This window comes from Salmo salar, chromosome ssa13 (assembly GCF_905237065.1).
Source record: "Salmo salar chromosome ssa13, Ssal_v3.1, whole genome shotgun sequence".
Taxonomy (NCBI): Eukaryota; Metazoa; Chordata; class Actinopteri; order Salmoniformes; family Salmonidae; genus Salmo; species Salmo salar.
Window position 1 is genome coordinate 104,471,262 of NC_059454.1, and position 23,068 is coordinate 104,494,329.

General features: G+C 43.5%; 1 protein-coding gene across 1 annotated transcript; it reads right to left on the minus strand.

Annotated features, from left to right (window-relative positions):
• Positions 1-28: 28 nt before the first annotated feature.
• agxt2 (alanine--glyoxylate aminotransferase 2) lies at positions 29-22,460 on the minus strand. The gene is made up of 14 exons (XM_014138871.2): positions 22,191-22,460; positions 15,674-15,762; positions 15,170-15,360; positions 14,858-14,981; positions 14,527-14,621; positions 14,179-14,272; positions 13,250-13,343; positions 11,850-11,950; positions 11,027-11,119; positions 10,674-10,806; positions 6,115-6,203; positions 5,331-5,480; positions 1,292-1,390; positions 29-904 (listed from the first exon to the last, which is right to left on the minus strand). Exons 1-14 carry the CDS (start codon positions 22,288-22,290, stop codon positions 800-802), a joined length of 1,557 nt encoding a protein of 518 aa, XP_013994346.1. The 5' UTR covers positions 22,291-22,460; the 3' UTR covers positions 29-799.
• Between the last annotated feature and the right edge of the window lie 608 nt (positions 22,461-23,068).

A 23,068-nucleotide genomic window follows, 5' to 3' on the forward strand; every position in this document is an offset into this window, starting at 1 on the left:
TCAAAAGGTAATGGAATAGACTGACAAGTAAAAATACTGGTCAACTTTATTTCAGATTTTGACCCAAAGTTTGTCCATGGCTCTCTCACTGGCAGTATGTGGGCAGGTGTACCATGGATTTATTTGACTAGTTTCCTTTCCTCGGGTTAAAAGTGAATATATTCACAGTTAAGACTAATCAATAACATTTAAAAAAATATATACACATTTTAAACCTACAACAAAATTAGTTTCAGTACAGAGACAAACAGATGTCAGTAAATCTTCACATAAACACAGTTTTCCCTCCAGGTTTTCTACATGTGATTACAATCAACTCATTTATGTGCCTCAAAAGCTACATGTAGTGAACATTATACAGCGGGTGAGTCTAATCCTGAATGCTTATTGGTTAAAACCACATTCCAGCCCGTGTCTGCATGGAGTCAATTTGAACAACAGAAAGCATGGTGCCATATCTAAATCTGGTTAAGGCTCATATCCAGTGGACTGACACCCCAACGCTAGCCTGGTCCCAGATCTGTTTGTGCTGTAAAACCCAACTCCTATGATCGTGGTCATGTAAGACAAAACAGACCTGGGTCCAGGCTACCTCAAACGCCATCGTCATGCATTTTGTATGTAGGGCTTTTGATCGTTGATGATGTCCTGCATCGTGTGGGAGAGATGAGGGTCCTCTAGTGTCTTTCTTATTCACATGGATGAATGGTGATTGAAGTGCCTGTCTTTTTCTCAGTTGCCTAAAATCTATACTCCTCCTTTGATCTATCTGAAAGAAGTGACCAGGTGAAAGCCAGGCCTAATGATGATCTTCCATGTAGTTGTGTAGGGCCTGGTTAAACACAGCCAAGAAGAAGTCTGCATCGTCCCTGGTGATACACATAGGGGGCTTGATCCGGAATGTCTGTGGGTCAGAGAGAGAGCGGGTGTGAGAGGGAAAGAGCTATTAACAGTATGTTCATAGATAACCTCTGTGGTTTTAGGAAGTATTTCCTAAAACAAGTGGCACCTCAAATCCTCAAGCTGTCAAAGTGATCTGTGCATTCTTTACCCAAACCGAATATGCAAATGAACAGAAAATAGCATACTATGACAAAAGCCGAAAACAGCAAGCCGCCCTTTTGTCCTCCCGCTCTACATTCCCAGGACTTATCATTAACTTTAACCTGAATGGACTGATACTTGGTTTGTTACATTGCTTTGGAGCCATGTAGGTTCACGACAGACCACATAGCTAAGGCTTACTAGCAGGAGGATCCTGACTGACAGGACACACGGGGAATTTGAGTACCTGTCCATACACTCCTCCCTTCCCAATCAGAACACCCATGTCTTTGGTATCTTCGAAGATCTCGCTCATGGCTGCTGGTGGGAGAGGTTTGCGGCTCGCCTGATAGGGAGGGAGAGATAGAGGACAGAGCAAGAGACAGAGAGAGAGAGGCAGAGAGAGGGAGACTGGGTGGGTTAGAACAGTGGTTATGTTCAGGCCTGCTCTGCTGTTATGCAGAACTCTCGTGATTAATAAGTAACTTGAACTTCTATGAACTGAACCATGACCATGTGAGAGGGCACAGAAACTCGTTCAAGTCGCACGCTATGTGAGTGATAGTTCTTGGTTAAACAGGATGTTGTATAGATATAGACTCCAGTATAGATATAGTATAAAACACGAGAATAATCATTTAACCAATTATGCTAATCATTTCACTAATCTAAAACAAATTATTAATCCATCTGAGAATAAAGTGCATAATATTATGTAGACAAAAAACAATTAGGTCTCCCCAATTAGCCATTAACTCATGAATTAAAATATTCATTTGCAGGTTCATTAAAATGTTAATTTGCATTGCTCTTACTGTACAATGCACCTTATCTTTCACCATAGTGTGGACTAGAACCTCTCACCTTATCTTTCACCATAGTGGACTAGGACCTCTCACCTTATCTTTCACCATAGTGGACTAGGACCTCTCACCTTATCTTTCACCATAGTGTGGACTAGAACCTCTCACCTTATCTTTCACCATAGTGTGGACTAGAACCTCTCACCTTATCTTTCACCATAGTGGACTAGGACCTCTCACCTTATCTTTCACCATAGTGTGGACTAGGACCTCTCACCTTATCTTTCACCATAGTGTGGACTAGGACCTCTCACCTTATCTTTCACCATAGTGTGGACTAGGACCTCTCACCTTATCTTTCACCATAGTGGACTAGGACCTCTCACCTTATCTTTCACCATAGTGTGGACTAGGACCTCTCACCTTATCTTTCACCATAGTGTGGACTAGGACCTCACCTTATCTTTCACCATAGTGTGGACTAGGACCTCTCACCTTATCTTTCACCATAGTGTGGACTAAGACCTCTCACCTTACCTTTCACCATAGTGTGGACTAGGACCTCTCACCTTATCTTTCACCATAGTGTGGACTAGGACCTCTCACCTTATCTTTCACCATGGTGTGGACTAGGACCTCTCACCTTATCTTTCACCATAGTGTGGACTAGGACCTCTCACCTTATCTTTCACCATAGTGTGGACTAGGACCTCTCACCTTATCTTTCACCATAGTGTGGACTAGGACCTCTCACCTTATCTTTCACCATAGTGTGGACTAGAACCTCTCACCTTATCTTTCACCATAGTGTGGACTAGAACCTCTCACCTTATCTTTCACCATAGTGGACTAGGACAACTCACCTTATCTTTCACCATGGTGTGGACTAGGACCTCTCACCTTATCTTTCACCATAGTGTGGACTAGGACCTCTCATCTTATCTTTCACCATAGTGTGGACTAGGACCTCTCACCTTATCTTTCACCATAGTGTGGACTAGGACCTCTCACCTTATCTTTCACCATAGTGTGGACTAGGACCTCTCACCTTATCTTTCACCATAGTGTGGACTAGGACCTCTCACCTTATCTTTCACCATAGTGGACTAGGACCTCTCACCTTATCTTTCACCATAGTGGACTAGGACCTCTCACCTTATCTTTCACCATAGTGTGGACTAGGACCTCTCACCTTATCTTTCACCATAGTGTGGACTAGGACCTCTCACCTTATCTTTCACCATGGTGTGGACTAGGACCTCTCACCTTATCTTTCACCATGGTGTGGACTAGGACCTCTCACCTTATCTTTCACCATAGTGTGGACTAGGACCTCTCACCTTATCTTTCACCATAGTGTGGACTAGGACCTCACCTTATCTTTCACCATAGTGGACTAGGACCTCTCACCTTATCTTTCACCATAGTGGACTAGGACCTCTCACCTTATCTTTCACCATAGTGGACTAGGACCTCTCACCTTATCTTTCACCATAGTGTGGACTAGGACCTCTCACCTTATCTTTCACCAGTGTGGACTAGGACCTCTCACCTTATCTTTCACCATAGTGTGGACTAGGACCTCTCACCTTATCTTTCACCATAGTGTGGACTAGGACCTCACCTTATCTTTCACCATGGTGTGGACTAGGACCTCTCACCTTATCTTTCACCATAGTGTGGACTAGGACCTCACCTTATCTTTTACCATAGTGTGGACTAGGACCTCTCACCTTATCTTTCACCATAGTGTGGACTAAGACCTCTCACCTTACCTTTCACCATAGTGTGGACTAGGACCTCTCACCTTATCTTTCACCATAGTGTGGACTAGGACCTCTCACCTTATCTTTCACCATGGTGTGGACTAGAACCTCTCACCTTATCTTTCACCATAGTGTGGACTAGGACCTCACCTTATCTTTCACCATAGTGTGGACTAGGACCTCTCACCTTATCTTTCACCATAGTGTGGACTAGGACCTCTCACCTTATCTTTCACCATAGTGTGGACTAGAACCTCTCACCTTATCTTTCACCATAGTGTGGACTAGAACCTCTCACCTTATCTTTCACCATAGTGGACTAGGACAACTCACCTTATCTTTCACCATGGTGTGGACTAGGACCTCTCACCTTATCTTTCACCATAGTGTGGACTAGGACCTCTCATCTTATCTTTCACCATAGTGTGACTAGGACCTCTCACCTTATCTTTCACCATAGTGTGGACTAGAACCTCTCACCTTATCTTTCACCATAGTGTGGACTAGGACCTCTCACCTTATCTTTCACCATAGTGTGGACTAGGACCTCTCACCTTATCTTTCACCATAGTGGACTAGGACCTCTCACCTTATCTTTCACCATAGTGGACTAGGACCTCTCACCTTATCTTTCACCATAGTGTGGACTAGGACCTCTCACCTTATCTTTCACCATAGTGTGGACTAGGACCTCTCACCTTATCTTTCACCATGGTGTGGACTAGGACCTCTCACCTTATCTTTCACCATGGTGTGGACTAGGACCTCTCACCTTATCTTTCACCATAGTGTGGACTAGGACCTCTCACCTTATCTTTCACCATAGTGTGGACTAGGACCTCACCTTATCTTTCACCATAGTGTGGACTAGGACCTCTCACCTTATCTTTCACCATAGTGTGGACTAGGACCTCTCACCTTATCTTTCACCATAGTGTGGACTAGGACCTCTCACCTTATCTTTCACCATAGTGTGGACTAGGACCTCTCACCTTATCTTTCACCATAGTGTGGACTAGGACCTCTCACCTTATCTTTCACCATAGTGTGGACTAGGACCTCTCACCTTATCTTTCACCATAGTGGGACTAGGACCTCTCACCTTATCTTTCACCATAGTGTGGACTAGGACCTCTCACCTTATCTTTCACCATAGTGTGGACTAGGACCTCACCTTATCTTTCACCATAGTGGACTAGGACCTCTCACCTTATCTTTCACCATAGTGGACTAGGACCTCTCACCTTATCTTTCACCATAGTGGACTAGGACCTCGCACCTTATTTTTCACCATAGTGTGGACTAGGACCTCGCACCTTATCTTTCATCAGTGTGGACTAGGACCTCTCACCTTATCTTTCACCATAGTGTGGACTAGGACCTCTCACCTTATCTTTCACCATAGTGTGGACTAGGACCTCACCTTATCTTTCACCATGGTGTGGACTAGGACCTCTCACCTTATCTTTCACCATAGTGTGGACTAGGACCTCTCACCTTATCTTTCACCATGGTGTGGACTAGGACCTCTCACCTTATCTTTCACCATAGTGTGGACTAGGACCTCTCACCTTATCTTTCACCATAGTGTGGACTAGGACCTCTCACCTTATCTTTCACCATAGTGTGGACTAGGACCTCTCACCTTATCTTTCACCATAGTGTGGACCAGGACCTCACCTTATCTTTCACCATGGTGTGGACTAGGACCTCTCACCTTATCTTTCACCATCTCCACTCCAATCTGCAGTCCCTTCCCTCGGACATCCCCGATGATCTCATACTTGTCCCTCATCTTGGCCAGCTCTGTCAGCAGATAAGTCCCCACATCGTGGCTGATCTGCTGCGTGCCATCCTCCTCCATGGTCTGGTGGTGAAATAGAAATAGAGTTCCTTACTATAATTGTATGGTGGAACATTAACACATGGAGTTAATGGTGCAAGAATAATGGTGGAACATTTATCATCATTAACACATGGAGTATTAGCAAGAATAATGGTGGCTTGCAACATGGAAGTGCAATTATAGTCATATTTCTATGGTGTGCAAGATGAAGGAACATGGTGCATTAGCAATGCGATGAAATGTTTTAAAATTATGTGTACTTCTGTGACATGCAAATTCTAAAGCTGAAATCTACTTTTATGGTACTCTAATATACTCTTAAAATATTGAAAACAATTTAGGGCAAATTCTAATAATAAGCACGTGGCATAAAGTAAATTGAAACGCAGAAGAAAATGATTCATAAACAGTAGCTCAGATCATAGATGGTAGTTTATTTCAGTGTTTCTCAACATGCAGTCCTCCAGTACCACCAACAGTACACATTGTTATTGTAGCCCTGGAATAGCACCCCTGATTCAACTAATCATCAATCCCTCTTGAGTTGAATCAGTTGTGTTTTTGTCCGGGCCTACAATCCAAATGTGTGCTGTTGGGGCTACTGGAGGACTGGATGTTGAGAAACACTGGTTTAGTTGGATGTGTTTCTGCTTACATCCAGAACAGATGAGGCGATGGCACAAGCCACAGGATTACCGCCGAACGTGTTGAAGTGAACTCCCTTGGCAAATGAAGCGGCAATCTCTGGAAAACAAGTCACAACCAGAGCTGAGTGGGACAGCTCACTTCACACCTCATCATTCTAGGGAAAAACTCCTTCCATAGAAGGATTCATAGGAGAGATAGAGAGTGTGTGTCAGTCAGAGGGGGATGGGCTCATTGTAATGGCTGAAATGGAATTAATGGAATGGAGTCAAACGTGGTTTCCATATGTTTGATACCTATGTATTTGATACCTATTGATACCTATGTATTTGATACCTATTCTTTCCAGCCATTACCAATAGCATGTCCTCCTATAGCTCCTCCCACCAGCCTCCTCTGGTGTGTGTTTGTGTGTGTGGCCCAACTCGGGGGTCATCAGGGGGATGTTGAACTGATTACACCCTGGTCTGATGAACACGTGTGAACTGAACAGAGCTTATCCGTGTATACAGACCAGGGGTTGAAACCAAAATTATTTTCCAATCGTTCTGAACAGAACCATTCTTTTTTTAGTTCTGTTCCAACCAGCAACAAAGTTCTCAACTGGTTAGACTGGTTAAACAAGTACATGTTTATATTGTTCCCTTCTGTTCCTTTTTAAACCTCTGAGATATATATTTTTTAAACATTTCGCTCAACATTAAATGACTTTACCAATCAGTGCAGATAGAGCAGCTTGCTGTGGAGTGGGGAAGTGATTTCATCTGTAAAGGAAAGTCATGAAGAGCAAATTGTATTTTACCGTAACAGCACGGTTTAGTCATACTGAAAGACAAACACACACTATGCTACCAGTCACATGATAGGGCTAGAGATGCAACTGACATTTTGAGGGTGAGCAAGCTTGCATTGAAGCGCTAGCCATTTTGTTATGACATGCATTATCTGAATTAGTACCACAGAATTATACCTAGGAGGAGCGACTTCTATGGAGTAACTTTGAATGTCAACGTCCGAGTTGGTTTAACGTTGGACCAGAGCAAACGTTAGCCAGCTAGCTAACAAGCTGTGCAGAACAACACTAAAATTCAAAACATCTCACCTTTTTGTAGTTAAGTCCAATGTGAAAATATACACTGAGTGCATAAAACATTAAGGAAGCCTTCCTAATATTGAGTTGCAAACCCTTTCGCCCCCAGAACAGCCTCAATTCATTGGGGCATGGATTCTACAAGGTGTCAAATGTGTTCCACAGGGATGCTGTTTTCCACAGTTGTATCAAGTTGGCTGGATGTCCTTTGGGTGGTGGACCATTCTCGATACACACGGGAAGCTGTTGAGCGTGAAAAACCCAGCAGGGTTGCAGTTCTTGACACAAACCGGCCTGGCACCTACTACCATACCCCGTTCAAAGGCACTTAAATATTTTGTCTTGCCAATTCACCCTCTGAATGACACACACACACACACATACAATCCATGTCTCAAGGCTTAAAAAAATACTTCTTTAACCTGTCTCCTCCCCTTCGTCTACACTGTTTTTTAAGTGGATTTAACAAGTGACATCAATAAGGGATCAGCTTTCACCTGGATTCACCTGGTCATTCTATGTCATGGAAAGAGCAGATGTCCTTAATGTTTTGTACACTCAGTCCTTAACTAGCATTGAAAAAGTAAATCCATTGTTCTCTAATTAAACATCGCTCTCTAATTTCTGAATTGCGCTTGTAACGTCATCAGTAGGTAACCTATGCTTCAGAGGGGAGCGGCAAGTAACCTACACACACTCCCCCACTGTCAAAGATTTCCAGCTGGCAGACGATGGAATAACTTTATGAGTGAGGGCTTGCATAGGTGCTTTGTTGTGATTTTTGTGGGACTGGAAAAAAAATTCTGTTATTAACCAGTTCCCATGTTTTTAAAATAACGGTTCTGTTCCGGAACAGTATAGATCACTTTCAGTTTGGGTTCTGTTCCTTGAACGGGTTCCAACCCTTGATACAGACCACAGGCCACGGACTGAAAAGTGGAGGAATCCAGAACAAGGGAAATCAATACCACATTACAATAGTGATTATTACTACACTCTGAGACCTGTTGAAAGCTGAGACTGATCCTGGAAGGGTTAGCTGGTTATGTTGCCTCACACCTCAAAACATGCACTGGCACACAGAGACAGTGGTGTGTTGTCTGATGTCAATCTCAATATTTGAGATTCTTCAAAGTAGCCACCCTTTGCCTTGACAGCTTTGCACACTCTTGGCATTCTCTCAACCAGCTTCACCTGGAATGCTTTCCCAACAGTCTTGAAGGAGTTCCTACATATGCTGAGCACTTGTTGGCTGCTTTTCCTTCACTCTGCGATCCAACTCATCCCAAACCATCTCAATTGGTTTGAGGTCAGGTGATTGTAGAGGCCAGGTCATCGGATTCAGCTCTCCATCACTCTCCTTGGTCAAATAGCCCTTACACAGCCTGAAGGTGTGTTGGATTACTGTCCTGTTGAAAAACAAATGATAGTCCCACTAAGCGCAAACCAGATGGGATGGTGTATCGCTGCAGAATGCTGTGATAGGCATGCTGGTTAAGTGTGCCTTGAATTCTAAATAAAATCACTGACAGTGTCACCAGCAAAGCACCATCACACCTCCTCCATGCTTCATGGTGGGAACCACACATGCGGAGATCATCCATTCACCTACTCTGCATCTCACAAAGACAGCGGTTAGAACCAAAAATCTCAAATTTGGACTCATCAGACCAAAGGACAGATTTCCACCGGTCTAATGGCCATTGCTCGTGTTTCTTGGCCCAAGCACGTCTCTTCTTCTTGTTGGTGTCCTTCAGTAGTAGTTTCTTTGCAGCAATTTGACCATGAAGGCCTGATTCACGCAGTCTCCTCTGAACAGTTGTGAGATGTGTCTGTTACTTGAACTGTGTGAAGCATTTATTTGTCCTGCAATCTGAGGTGCAGTTAATTGCCGATTTCTGAGGCTGTTAACTCTAATGAACTTATTTTCTGCAGCAGAGGTAACTCTGGGTCTTCCTTTCCTGTGGCGGTCCTCATGAGAGCCAGTTTCATCATATCGCTTGATGGTTTTTGCGACTGCACTTGTAGAAACTTTCAAAGTTCTTGAAATGTTCCGCATTGACTGACCTTCATATCTTGAAGTAATGATGAACTGTCATTTCTCTTTCCTTATTTGAGCTGTTCTTGCCATAATATGGACTTGTTCTTTTACCAAATAGGCCTATCTTCTGTATACCAACCATACCTTGTCACAACATAACTGATTGGCTCGAACGCAATAAGAAGGAAAGAAATTCCACAAATTAACTTTTAACAAGGCACACCTGTTAATTGAAATGCATTCCAGGTGAATACTTCATGAAGCTGGTTGAGAGAATGCCAAGAGTGTGCAAAGCTGTCATCAAGGCAAAGGATGGCTACTTTGAAGAATCTCAAATATAAAATATATTTTGATACGTTTAACACTTTTTTGGTTACTACATGATTCCATATGTGTTATTTCATAGTTTTGATGTCTTCACTATTATTCTACAATGTAGAAAATAGTAAAAATAAAGAAAAAACCTTGAATGAATAGGTGTCCAAACTTTTGACAGGTACTGAATATCACGGCTCTCGCTTTTAGAACCAGTATCACATTTCTCAGTTACAGAACCTGTATCACTGTCCTTACAGAACCTGTATCACTGTCCTTACAGAACCTGCATCACTGTCCTTACAGAACCTGCATCACTGTCCTTACAGAACCTGTATTCGGGTTCTCAGTTATAGAACCTGTATCACTGTCCTTACAGAACCTGCATCACTGTCCTTACAGAACCTGCATCACTGTCCTTACAGAACCTGCATCACTGTCCTTACAGAACCTGTATCACTGTCCTTACAGAACCTGTATTCGGGTTCTCAGTTATAGAACCTGTATCACTGTCCTTACAGAACCTGTATCACTGTCCTTACAGAAACTGCATCACTGTCCTTACAGAACCTGCATCACTGTCCTTACAGAACCTGCATCACTGTCCTTACAGAACCTGCATCACTGTCCTTACAGAACCTGCATCACTGTCCTTACAGAACCTGTATTCGGGTTTTCAGTTATAGAACCTGTAAGGTTCCAGAGTTAGTTTCCACTGTATAGCATGATGTGATGACTTTTCAATTAAGAGAAATCAAATTAGAATTTCTATTTACATCCTGAATTGACTGAAGGATGATGGCAGTGAGCAAATCCGTTATGTAAGAATCAACATCACCCTGGAGTTTCCTTTCCATTCCTAAACCCCCACAATCGCTCTCCATCAAGAGACGCTGCACTGCTGCTGACCCTGTGTGTGTGTGTGTGTGTGTGTGTGTGTGTGTGTGTGTGTGTGTGTGTGTGTTGAGGAAGACAGAAGACGTTTCTATTCTATTCAGCATGTGTCATGCAGTCATTGTTTTATTAAACAGTAGCTATGGACATGTGTGTGACAGAGTGTGAAGTGCTATACCTTCTTCCCCTCCACTGAGGTGATAAATAAATAAAGTGCTTCCTGTCTTACCAGGTGTCGTGACAACCGCTCCCATAGGAAAGCCATTAGCGATGCCCTTTGCCATGGTGACCATGTCTGGTATGACATCATGACCTTGGAACCCCCAGAAGTGACTTCCTGTGCGGCCAAACCCTGTCTGGACCTGATGCAGAGAAGACCAGGTACAAACAGGAAACATGGTTGACATACAGATTTATGTGGGCGTAACCATTTTGACATCCATGTAGCATGATGACTTGCTTATTCATGATTTCTGAAGCGTCTATATAGTTGTTGTTTGTTATATGTAATTAATGATATATAAACAAATAGGAATATTGAAAATATACATACAAGGATGGAATATAGAAAACGTAGCTAACCTCATCTGCAATGCAGACCCCACCTCTCTCCCTCACAAGTTTGTAGGTATCCTTCAGGAAGTTCTTGGGGTACTGGACAGCTCCTCCAACTCCCTGTAGAAATACACAAAGCAATATAAGATAACAATTAAACAATATATGAAACCACAACTATCCTGTGACAATTGTTTATTTTCAGCAGTAAACACTCAAATACATGACAAATCTGTAATGCAACATCTCCACAACGAGTCACGTTTATATTGGACCTAGAAGATAAATAATTACATGTACATTTAATTGTCTGTACTTGTCAGATTATATGGAGCTAGAAATAACCATTTATTTAACTAAGCAAGTCTTTTAACTATTTACAATGACGGCCTAGCCCGGCCAAACCCTAACCCGGATGATGCTGGGCCAATTGTGCGCCGCCCTATGGGACTCCCAATCATGGCCGGTTGTGAAACTGGAATTGAACCAGGGTCTGTAGTGACGCCTCTAGCACTGAGATGCAGTGCCTTAGACCGCTGCACCACTCAGGAGCAACAATGCTAAAGCATGACCACTAGAACCAGTAGTCAATAGCTTATGTAGAGATAAATATACTTCAGCCCGTCTCTCCTATGAAGATAATTAGCCTTTGTTAGCTGAGCTGGAATGATAGCCAATTAAGAGTTGGCTTCTTCAGCTTGTGATTGTTCCCCATAGCAATCTGCTACATTGTTCTTACTTTATGTGTTTTTAGTCACAGCTTCTTGTTTAAAGCCATATAATTTGCCTTATCCCTACTTTTTGTAGCGATGGAGATGTTGCAATGATAACTGAACCATAAGAACTGTACCATAATAGGTTCAGCGAAGAAAGCTGCGATACGACTGGGAACACTGGTGGCAAAGACCTCGTTCAGCTGCCCAATGTATTTGTCATTCGCCGTACATGATCCTGTAATTGAAGAACGACAGTAAATTAAAGGAAAATTCCAACATAAAATTCTCTTTTTGGTATTTGTTTCATTAGTCCATTGTCGATATAGTCCCCCCATAAAAATGTTTTGCGTGTCAGCAATCAAGGGTAATAATGTGTTTCACTACCAACAAACAAACAGCATTAATGCTGTTACACATTATTACCCTTAATTAAACTTCCTCTATCAAGGTGGTGTAAACACTGGATCTGCATCTTGTTTGACAGATTTCCAGGTGCAGTAGTGTTACTAGCTGACAGACAGCTAACGTAAGATAAAGTGAATGGGTTGAAGAATTTTCATGGAAACGGTAAATGTTTGATAAAAATAGGACTTTTGAACTGGACTGTACAAAAAGTATTCTTGGCTTTAGACTGACTTTCAGGTTTGCTTCATAATCCTCACCCTTATTCAACTGAGCGGAATAACATACTACTGGAGTTTTACAACCAGATACAGGTTTTGATTGAATATGACTAAAATTCCCTCTCTGTCTATAGTCTGCGACATACTTTAGCACAGACAAAACAGGATTTAGCACATAACAGCATTAACAGTCGATGTTGGAAAATACATTGACTTTCTATAGATAAAATATCACTGTAGCGTTATGTATTATAATGCACAAAATAGGCAGTGTAATAATAGGCTTGGTCACATGATATAATAAAGCCCGGGCTACAGATGTAGAATGTTAGCCTAATTTGATCACTGTTTTGTTGCTGAGAAATGTTCCTGCACAGCACAAAATGTTAACTTGTGTACTTAAGGTTTAAAAAGGCTTCTAAAAAGTTTATCATTTCCACTTAAAAAAATAATAATGTAATGTCACACTTGATTTGCCCTCACAAAAAATGTATCAACCTCAACAAAAATGTTTAATCCAAATAGTAATTCATATTTCCTGTTGCTGCAGGATTATTTTCCTGCTGTAGCAAACTGGCTCAAATTCTCATCCTAGATCAGTATGACCTATGTAAACACTCCTAATGATATAAATCCCATCTCACCCTGTGCTCAGTGTGTTCAAGGATATATCCGTCTCTAACTAAGCTGCAGTGGGTTGAAGGTTGAACCAACCAGAAGGCAGGATACAGTCTAAGCCTAATGCTGAGTTTCAGTGTTTGGGTGGGTGGGTGGGGTTGTGTCTGTGTTTGCGCACGTGTGTGTAATTTGGAGACTCATAAGACCTCCCTGGTGGTTCATAGATGACTACACTCGGTGTGAGTGTGTGTGTGTGTGTGTGTGTGTGTGTGTGTGTGTGTGTTTTACTGTACCTTGAGGACAGCTACAGTCCCTAATGGTCTGGACTGGGGAGTCTCTACAGTTGCTTCCTCCCCATGGGCCAGCAAATACATCAGGACACATGGTCTGGGAGGAGAAGAGCCAAATTCAGGTTAAACCTGTCTCATACTCACTGTGGCATAGCTTCAAATAAATCTCAGAGGTTTTAAAACCCAGATTGCTGTAATAGATCGGCCATTGTAGTTTAGAATGTAAGAATGTAAGATATAAAGTGTCATGGGTGGAAAATGACTATTCTGTCATTCATCAAACTCAGGTCCTGGGACCTAAAACTTCATTAATACATAGTAACAGACAGGGCTGGTCCTGGCCGTTCTGCTGCCCTAGGCAAGACCACACAATTGCCACCCCTACTGGAATAGTCCCAGTAAGCAAAATTATGTTGAAAAGACGTCTAATATATGTATTTTATATATGTATCTTTCCAGACATTGAAGCATTGAAGTGTCCGTCTCATTACATTGTCATCCATTTTATCTCCAGCCTGTAGGCTACAGAAAAGGCCACATACTCTTTCTACCATATCCTGTATCTGCTACATGATTTATGCCAGATAATGTTTTTGGACAGAACGCTGGTGGAGCGCTGCAGAGATGCATCTCTCCAACAGCACCCTAGAGAGGCATGCTGGGAATGGACAAGATAAATATTTTGCATCCTTGTCTTTGACAAAGTGGGCACTGCTTATCACAGGGCGGCGTCAGCGCTCACCTAAAAAGCCCACATGCCACTGGTTGAGAGAAAGTGTCATTGTTTTGGAGCAGAATTATGTGAGGTTTTATGTGTTGTTGGAGGTGCGTCCTGGTCAGTTTAGCTCAGAAAAAGCTGCCCTCATAGGCGGCAGCCTAATAAGCGGGCCGGCCCTGGTAACAGACAGTAGTGATCGTCATCTCATACTTACATTGTGGCAGCCTAACCCAGAGGCAACAGGATACTTATAGGCTGCATTGGAGGTGAGACCCATAGTATGTGGACTGCCACCATGGTAGGACCCCCTGCAACAGACAGGCGACCAGGCGAGTTAATTCACAGTTTAGTTTATGATCAGACTGTTCTCCCTGTTTTGAGTGAGGAAGCAGGTCAGACTTCTCCTGTGAGGTAACACGAGAGTAGAAGGTACTACCACCATACACTGTTTTCCATCAGTCTGTTAACACACTGCGTAGAAAAGAGACTAAACAACCACTTATTATCACAGTTGAACATTCATTCAGTAAACCAATAAAAACCAAACCGTAGCCAGGGTTACCTCAGTGTGATGACGTCAAAGTTTCCTGTGTGTAGCCTAGCCATGAGCATAGCCATGTCGTTGGCCTCAGAGCCACTGTTTGTCAGGTAGATAACCTAGCAGGAAACACAGGTACAGACAGGATATTCATGTTTGCAATTATGGCGCTTTGTCTCAATAGAAATCCATACAATGGATGCCCATGGGTTTGGTCATTTGGTAATCCGGAACATGTGGAACTGCGGAAACGGACCAACATCGCAGATAAAGTTCTGTGTGTGTGGTGGTGAAACGTCACAGTAATCATACATAGAAATAAACAGAACAAACAAGCGAAGATATGGTACTGTACCTTCAGCGGGTCTGGCAGGGTGGCAGCGAGCTTCTCAGTGTACTCATGCAGAGGGGAATACACGTAGATGTTAGTTGTGTGCCACAGCTTTCGCAGTTGCTTCTCTGCCGCCTCTGTCACCTTTCTACAGAGACACAACATCAGAAACAACTTAGAAATGTTCAGAGGATCTTTGGAACTTCATTTAAATACAGTAGCCTGGTCCCAGATGTGTTTGTGCTCTTTCCAACCCCATTGTTCATTGTCAAGCTAAATACTGTAGACAGGTACTCAGGCTAGGTGGATGGTGATGGGTATATGAAAGGTTTTTACGGGTGGCAGTGCCCCACGCTGACAGTGGCAACGCCAGCGAACAGGTCTAGGTAGCGCCTCCCGTCCACGTCCCACAGCCACTGCATGTGTCCCTGGTGGATGTACACTGGCTTCTTGTAGTAGGTCACTTTCATGGTCATTGGGTTGCAGTACTGTCTCCGAATCTCCATCATACGCTCTTTGGACATGTCCTAGAATAAAGATCCCATGTTCAATATGAATGTCCTGGGTAGATTATATTATAAAAGGCAAGAAATTATACATACTATACTAAGATGAATACACTGTTACTGAAACTTCGCAACAGGGTTGGGGGTCAATTTAGTCAATTCAGGAAGTAAAGTGAAATTCTAAATTTCCGCATTATAATTTTCTGCTCAGGAATTTAGAATTTTAGTTTACTTCCTGAATTGACTGTATTAAAATGGAATTGACTCAAACCCAGCACTGTTCTAAGTTTGACACTCCAACTTTGTTAATGTAAACCCTGCCTTCTTACTGTACCTTGTATACTTCTGGAGTAAAGCTACATGGGGGCATCTCAGGGAGGTCAGGGGCTGTGTGTTTAACTGCAGACTTTTTAAGTAATGCACCTGGAAGAGGAGAGGATTGGAAAGAAGATTAAGGGCTATAGCACTGAATTTCAGCGATACGGATTGAATCCAGCTCTATGTCTGCATCCAAAATTCCACCCTATTCCCTATACAGTGCACTAGTTTCAACCAGAGCCCTGTGAACTCTGGTCAAAAGTATTTCTCCACAAAGGGAATAGGGTGCGATTTCAGACATAGCCTTGGTCAGAAATAGATGTGTTGACGGTTGCCTGCTGCAATGCAGTGAGACGTGCGAGAGATTTCATGAGCATGTTACTATTATTAACACCAAAGCCCTGTGGTGATACCGAGTTCCCTCCAGACCTGTTACTGTAAACCAGCCAGATAGTTACCTCCAGACCTGTTACTGTAAACCAGCCAGATAGTTACCTCCAGACCTGTTACTGTACTGTAAACCAGCCAGATAGTTACCTCCAGACCTGTTACTGTACTGTAAACCAGCCAGGTAGTTACCTCCAGACCTGTTACTGTACTGTAAACCAGCCAGGTAGTTACCTCCAGACCTGTTACTGTACTGTAAACCAGCCAGGTAGTTACCTCCAGACCTGTTACTGTAAACCAGCCAGGTAGTTACCTCCAGACCTGTTACTGTACACCAGCCAGATAGTTACCTCCAGACCTGTTACTGTAAACCAGCCAGATAGTTACCTCCAGACCTGTTACTTTAAACCAGCCAGATAGTTACCTCCAGACCTGTTACTGTAAACCAGCCAGATAGTTACCTCCAGACCTGTTACTGTAAACCAGCCAGATAGTTACCTCCAGACCTGTTACTGTACACCAGCCAGATAGTTACCTCCAGACCTGTTACTGTACTGTACACCAGCCAGATAGTTACCTCCAGACCTGTTACTGTACTGTACACCAGCCAGGTAGTTACCTCCAGACCTGTTACTGTACACCAGCCAGGTAGTTACCTCCAGACCTATTACTGTACTGTACACCAGCCAGATAGTTACCTCCAGACCTGTTACTGTACTGTACACCAGCCAGATAGTTACCTCCAGACCTGTTACTGTAAACCAGCCAGATAGTTACCTCCAGACCTGTTACTGTACTGTACACCAGCCAGATAGTTAACTGTAAACCAGCCAGATAGTTACCTCTAGACCCGTTACTGTACACCAGCCAGGTAGCCACAGGGAAAATACTTATATTGCGTCCGAAATGGCACCCTATTCAGTGCACTACATTTGAACAGGGCTCATGTCAAAAGTAGTGCACAATATAGTGAACAGGTTGCCATTTCAGGCTTAGCCTTAGTATTTAGAGACTGTAAGCAGAGGCAGAATTAGTCCATGACCCTTTGGCCCTTGGTCAAGGTACTGTACTGTGACAGGTACAGTTAAAATGTACTTAGGCCTTCTTACATGTACTTAGGCTTTCCTGCACTGTAATTAAGTTAGCCGAGACAGGCTTTCTGAACCCCCTGGCCCTAGGTCAAAAAGGCAAGGTGTGCTAGTGTGTCCAACTTGAGCAGTCTAGTTGTCCTATTTAAAATGGTACAATCAATTATCCTTAATTTAGAGGGGGGGGGTGACAGTTTGATATGTATATTTGCACTATATAATGTAATGTACAGGTCATCTCAGGATACAATGATTTACAACTATGGATGGGAGACCAGAGACCTTTGTTGTTGTTTTGTTTGTTTGTATTTATTAAGGATCCCATTAGTTCCTGCCAAGGCTGCAGCTACTCTTCCTGGGGTTTATTATAGCTCCCCATTAGTTCCTGCCAAGGCTGCAGCTACTCTTCCTGGGGTTTATTATAGCTCCCCATTAGTTCCTGCCAAGGCTGCAGCTACTCTTCCTGGGGTTTATTATAGCTCCCCATTAGTTCCTGCCAAGGCAGCAGCTACTCTTCCTGGGGTTTATTATAGCTCCCCATTAGTTCCTGCCAAGGCAGCAGCTACTCTTCCTGGGGTTTATTATAGCTCCCCATTAGTTCCTGCCAAGGCTGCAGCTACTCTTCCTGGGGTTTATTATAGCTCCCCATTAGTTCCTGCCAAGGCAGCAGCTACTCTTCCTGGGGTTTATTATAGCTCCCCATTAGTTCCTGTCAAGGCAGCAGCTACTCTTCCTGGGGTTTATTATAGATCCCCATTAGTTCCTGCCAAGGCTGCAGCTACTCTTCCTGGGGTTTATTATAGATCCCCATTAGTTCCTGCCAAGGCAGCAGCTACTCTTCCTGGGGTTTATTATAGATCCCCATTAGTTCCTGCCAAGGCTGCAGCTACTCTTCCTGGGGTTTATTATAGATCCCCATTAGTTCCTGCCAAGGCAGCAGCTACTCTTCCTGGGGTTTATTATAGATCCCCATTAGTTCCTGCCAAGCAGCAGCTACTCTTCCTGGGGTTTATTATAGATCCCCATTAGTTCCTGCCAAGGCTGCAGCTACTCTTCCTGGGGTTTATTATAGATCCCCATTAGTTCCTGCCAAGCAGCAGCTACTCTTCCTGGGGTTTATTATAGCTCCCCATTAGTTCCTGCCAAGGCTGCAGCTACTCTTCCTGGGGTTTATTATAGATCCCCATTAGTTCCTGCCAAGGCTGCAGCTACTCTTCCTGGGGTTTATTATAGCTCCCCATTAGTTCCTGCCAAGGCGCGCTACTCTTCCTGGGGTTTATTATAGATCCCCGTTAGTTCCTGCCAAGCAGCAGCTACTCTTCCTGGGGTTTATTATAGATCCCCATTAGTTCCTGCCAAGGCTGCAGCTACTCTTCCTGGGGTTTATTATAGCTGCCCCATTAGTTCCTGCCAAGGCAGCAGCTACTCTTCCTGGGGTTTATTATAGATCCCCATTAGTTCCTGCCAAGCAGCAGCTACTCTTCCTGCACGGACCCAGTTTATTATAGCTCCCCATTAGTTCCTGCCAAGGCTGCAGCTACTCTTCCTGGGGTTTATTATAGATCCCCATTAGTTCCTGCCAAGGCTGCAGCTACTCTTCCTGGGGTTTATTATAGATCCCAATTAGTTCCTGCCAAGGCTGCAGCTACTCTTCCTGGGGTTTATTATAGATCCCCATTAGTTCCTGCCAAGGCTGCAGCTACTCTTCCTGGGGTTTATTATAGATCCCAATTAGTTCCTGCCAAGGCTGCAGCTACTCTTCCTGGGGTTTATTATAGATCCCCATTAGTTCCTGCCAAGGCTGTTTGGACCTCTTCTTGGGGTCCAAACAAGTTAAGGCAAAAACAAGAACAAAATGGTACATATAACATTATTTCACCACTACATATCTAAAATACAACATGTATACTGCTCAAAAAAATAAAGGGAACACTTAAACAACACAATGTAACTCCAAGTCAATCACACTTCTGTGAAATCAAACTGTCCACTTAGGAAGCAACACTGATTGACAATAAATTTCACATGCTGTTGTTCAAATGGAATAGACAACAGGTGGAAATTATAGGCAGTTAGCAAAACACCCCCAATAAAAGGAGTGGTTCTGCAGGTGGTGACCACAGACCACTTCACAGTTCCTATGCTTCCTGGCTGATGTTTTGGTCACTTTTGAATGCTGGCGGTGCTTTCACTCTAGTGGTAGCATGAGACGGAGTCTACAACCCACACAAGTGGCTCAGGTAGTGCAGCTCATCCAGGATGGCACATCAATGCGAGCTGTGGCAAGAAGGTTTGCTGTGTCTGTTAGCGTAGTGTCCAGAGCATGGAGGCGCTACCAGGAGACAGGCCAGTACATCAGGAGACGTGGAGGAGGCCGTAGGAGGGCAACAACCCAGCAGCAGGACCGCTACCTCAGCCTTTGTGCAAGGAGGAGCAGGAGGAGCACTGCCAGAGCCCTGCAAAATGACCTCCAGCAGGCCACAAATGTGCATGTGTCTGCTCAAACGGTCAGAAACGGACTCCATGAGGGTGGTATGAGGGCCCGACGTCCACAGGTGGGGGTTGTGCTTACAGCCCAACACCGTGCAGGACGTTTGGCATTTGCCAGAGAACACCAAGGTTGGCAAATTCGCCACTGGCGCCCTGTGCTCTTCACAGATGAAAGCAGGTTCACACTGAGCACGTGACAGACGTGACAGAGTCTGGAGACGCCGTGGAGAACGTTCTGCTGCCTGCAACATCCTCCAGCATGACCGGTTTGGCGGTGGGTCAGTCATGGTGTGGGGTGGCATTTCTTTGGGGGGCCGCACATCCCTCCATGTGCTCACCAGAGGTAGCCTGACTGCCATTAGGTACCGAGATGAGATCCTCAGACCCCTTGTGAGACCATATGCTGGTGCAGTTGGCCCTGGGTTCCTCCTAATGCAAGACAATGCTAGACCTCATGTGGCTGGAGTGTGTCAGCAGTTCCTGCAAGAGGAAGGCATTGATGCTATGGACTGGCCCGCCCGTTCCCCAGAACTGAATCCAATTGAGCACATCTGGGATATCATGTCTCGCTCCATCCACCAACGCCACGTTGCACCACAGACTGTCCAGGAGTTGGTGGATGCTTTAGTCCAGGTCTGGGAGGAGATCCCTCAGGAGACCATCCGCCACCTCATCAGGAGCATGCCCAGGCATTGTAGGGAGGTCATACAGGCACGTGGAGGCCACACACACTACTGAGCCTCATTTTCACTTCTTTTAAGGACATTACAGCAAAGTTGGATCAGCCTGTAGTGTGGTTTTCCACTTTAATTTTGAGTGTAACTCCAAATCCAGACCTACATGGGTTGATAAATTGGATTTCCATTGATTATTTTTGTGTGATTTTGTTGTCAGCACATTCAACTATGTAAAGAAAAAAGTATTTAATAAGATTATTTCATTCATTCAGATCTAGGATGTGTTATTTTAGTGTTCTCTTTATTTTTTGGAGCAGTGTATAATAGCACAATACATACATGTGTGTAGAGTGCTCTGCTGGCGTGTGTGCGTATGCATGCGTGCGCTTGTGTATGTGTCTCTTCACCGTCCACATTGTTCCATAAGGTGTAGTTTAATCTGTGTTTTAAATCTGACTTTACTGATTGCATGATGTGGAATAGAGTTCCTGTACATGTAGTCATGGCTGTGCGTTTTCCAGAGTACGTTCTGGACTACGAATAGACCCCTGGTGGCATCAATCAATCAAATGTATTTATAAAGCCCTTCTTACATCAGCTGATGTCACAAAGTGCTGTACAGAAACCCAGCCTAAAACCCCAAACAGCAAGCAATGCAGATGTAGAAGCACAGTGGCTAGGAAAAACTCCCTAGGAAGACCAGAACCTAGGAAGAAACCTAGAGAGGAACCAGGCTATGAGGGGTGGCCAGTCCTCTTCTGGCTGTGCCAGGTGGAGATTATAACAGAACATGGCCAAGATGTTTATAGATGACCAGCAGGGTTAAATAATAATAATGACAGTAGTTGTCGAGGGTGCAACAGGTCAGCACCTCAGGAGTAAATGTCAGTTGGCTTTTCATAGCCAATCATTGAGAATATCTCTACCGCTCCTGCTGTCTCTAGAGAGTTGAAAACAGCAGGTCTGGGACAGGTAGCACGTCCGGTGAACAGGTCAGGGTTCTTGTGGAGTATGCATGGTTGTCATGCACAAAATGATACAAATTGGTTATAATAAAACAATAATATGATCATATCAAATAAGCAATAAACAAATGGGACACCTAATTAATGTGCTCAAACATTTACAATGACTTGGCTTGTATCCAAACAGCATGCTCATTGCTCAGTCCTCTATAATAGACTTAACAAATGTATAGGTTGTTGATTATCAATAAGGCTTTTAGGTGAATAAATAGATCAGTGAACTGAACTTCAACCACAAAATTATCTTTACAAACAAGTTGCACATACTGAAAATAAAGAATAAAGCCCCATGTCATTGTTTCTGTATGCACTGTTTGTGCGTGAAAAACAATCCAAGTAATATAATATTACACTGTCAAAGCTCAAGTTTTACCTAGGCCTAATATAAAGATTACACAAGGTTATTAATGGAATCGTTGCGCTCAACAAGCGTTACTCTACTGCAGGTTGAATCGTTGCGCTCAACAAGCGTTACTCTACTGCAGGTTGAATCGTTGCGCTCAACAAGCGTTACTCTACTGCAGGTTGAATCGTTGCGCTCAACAAGCGTTACTCTACTGCAGGTTGAATCGTTGGGCTCAACAAGCGTTACTCTACTGCAGGTTGAATCGTTGCGCTCAACAAGCGTTACTCTACTGCAGGTTGAATCGTTGCGCTCAACAAGCGTTACTCTACTGCAAGACGAAGTGCAAAGTTCTAATGACCACAACTATATTTAGCCAACTAAAAGGTCCACAAAAGCAATCAAACTAGACCGCAAAACCAAAAAACGCAGACAGACATTCCGATACATATTATCCAAACAAGAAGTTAAGTCTTGTGTGGTCGGTCTCTGTTTAAAAGTCGACATCACCAAGGTAACTTACCACTAGGCCGATGGAATTTTGCCAAGCCAGTAAAGGCATTGTAGGAGTATTTTACCCGATCCAAACATGGGCCATTGAATCGGGAGAAAACCTTATGCATGATGTCTACAGCAGGTAAGATGCCGTCCTGTAGGTCGTTCTCGGGAACTGTTACAGTAATGAAATCGACAAATGCAGAAATTACAGGTTTTTCCCTGAAAAGTTGCTGAAAAGGGTGGAGAGCAAATTCAGCCAATGAGCGGCCGAGCCCCGACTCTTAAGTAGTAATCATGTCTTGGTGGTGCAATCTGTGACAAGCTGGTACTATTATGGGATCAATATCATGCCAAATGTATTGTGAACACACAGCATGCATTTTGTATTCGTGTATTACGATCTGTACAAATAAGTACCAATCCACAAATGTAAATCACCAATCCACCAACAAACACCTTTTGATTTGTAAGTCAATATATTGCATTAGAGTTACAGTTCATATAAGCTAAGGAAATCAGTCAATTGAAAAAAATCCATTAGGCTCTAATCTATAGATTTCACATGACTGGGAATACAGATATGCATCTGTTGGTCAAAGATACAGTACCTTAAAAAAAAAATGGCCGATTAGACATACTGCCAAATTCTCTAAAACGACGTTGGTGACGGCTTATGGTAGAGAAAATAACATAAAAATTCTCGGGCAACTGCACTAGTGGACATTCCTGCTGTCAGCATGCCAATTGCATGCTCCCTCAAAACTTGACATCTGTGGCATTGTGTTGTGTGACAAAACTGCACAGTTTAGAGGGGCCTTTTATTGTCTCTAGCACAAGGTGCACCTGTGTAATGATCATGCTGTTTAATTAGCTTCACCTGTCAGGTAGATTGATTATCTTGGC

What these genes read in the sequence shown, in the direction of transcription:
- agxt2 (XM_014138871.2), bottom strand. Translation starts at nt 22,290, where the DNA reads ATGCATAAGGTTTTCTCCCGATTCAATGGCCCATGTTTGGATCGGGTA. An exon ending in AAAATTCCATCGGCCTAGTG is followed by an intron (nt 15,763 to 22,190) that starts GTAAGTTACCTT and finishes CTCCTCTTCCAG; the next exon opens with GTGCATTACTTAAAAAGTCT. An exon ending in AGCGGTTGTCACGACACCTG is followed by an intron (nt 6,204 to 10,673) that starts GTAAGACAGGAA and finishes CTTGTTTTCCAG; the next exon opens with AGATTGCCGCTTCATTTGCC.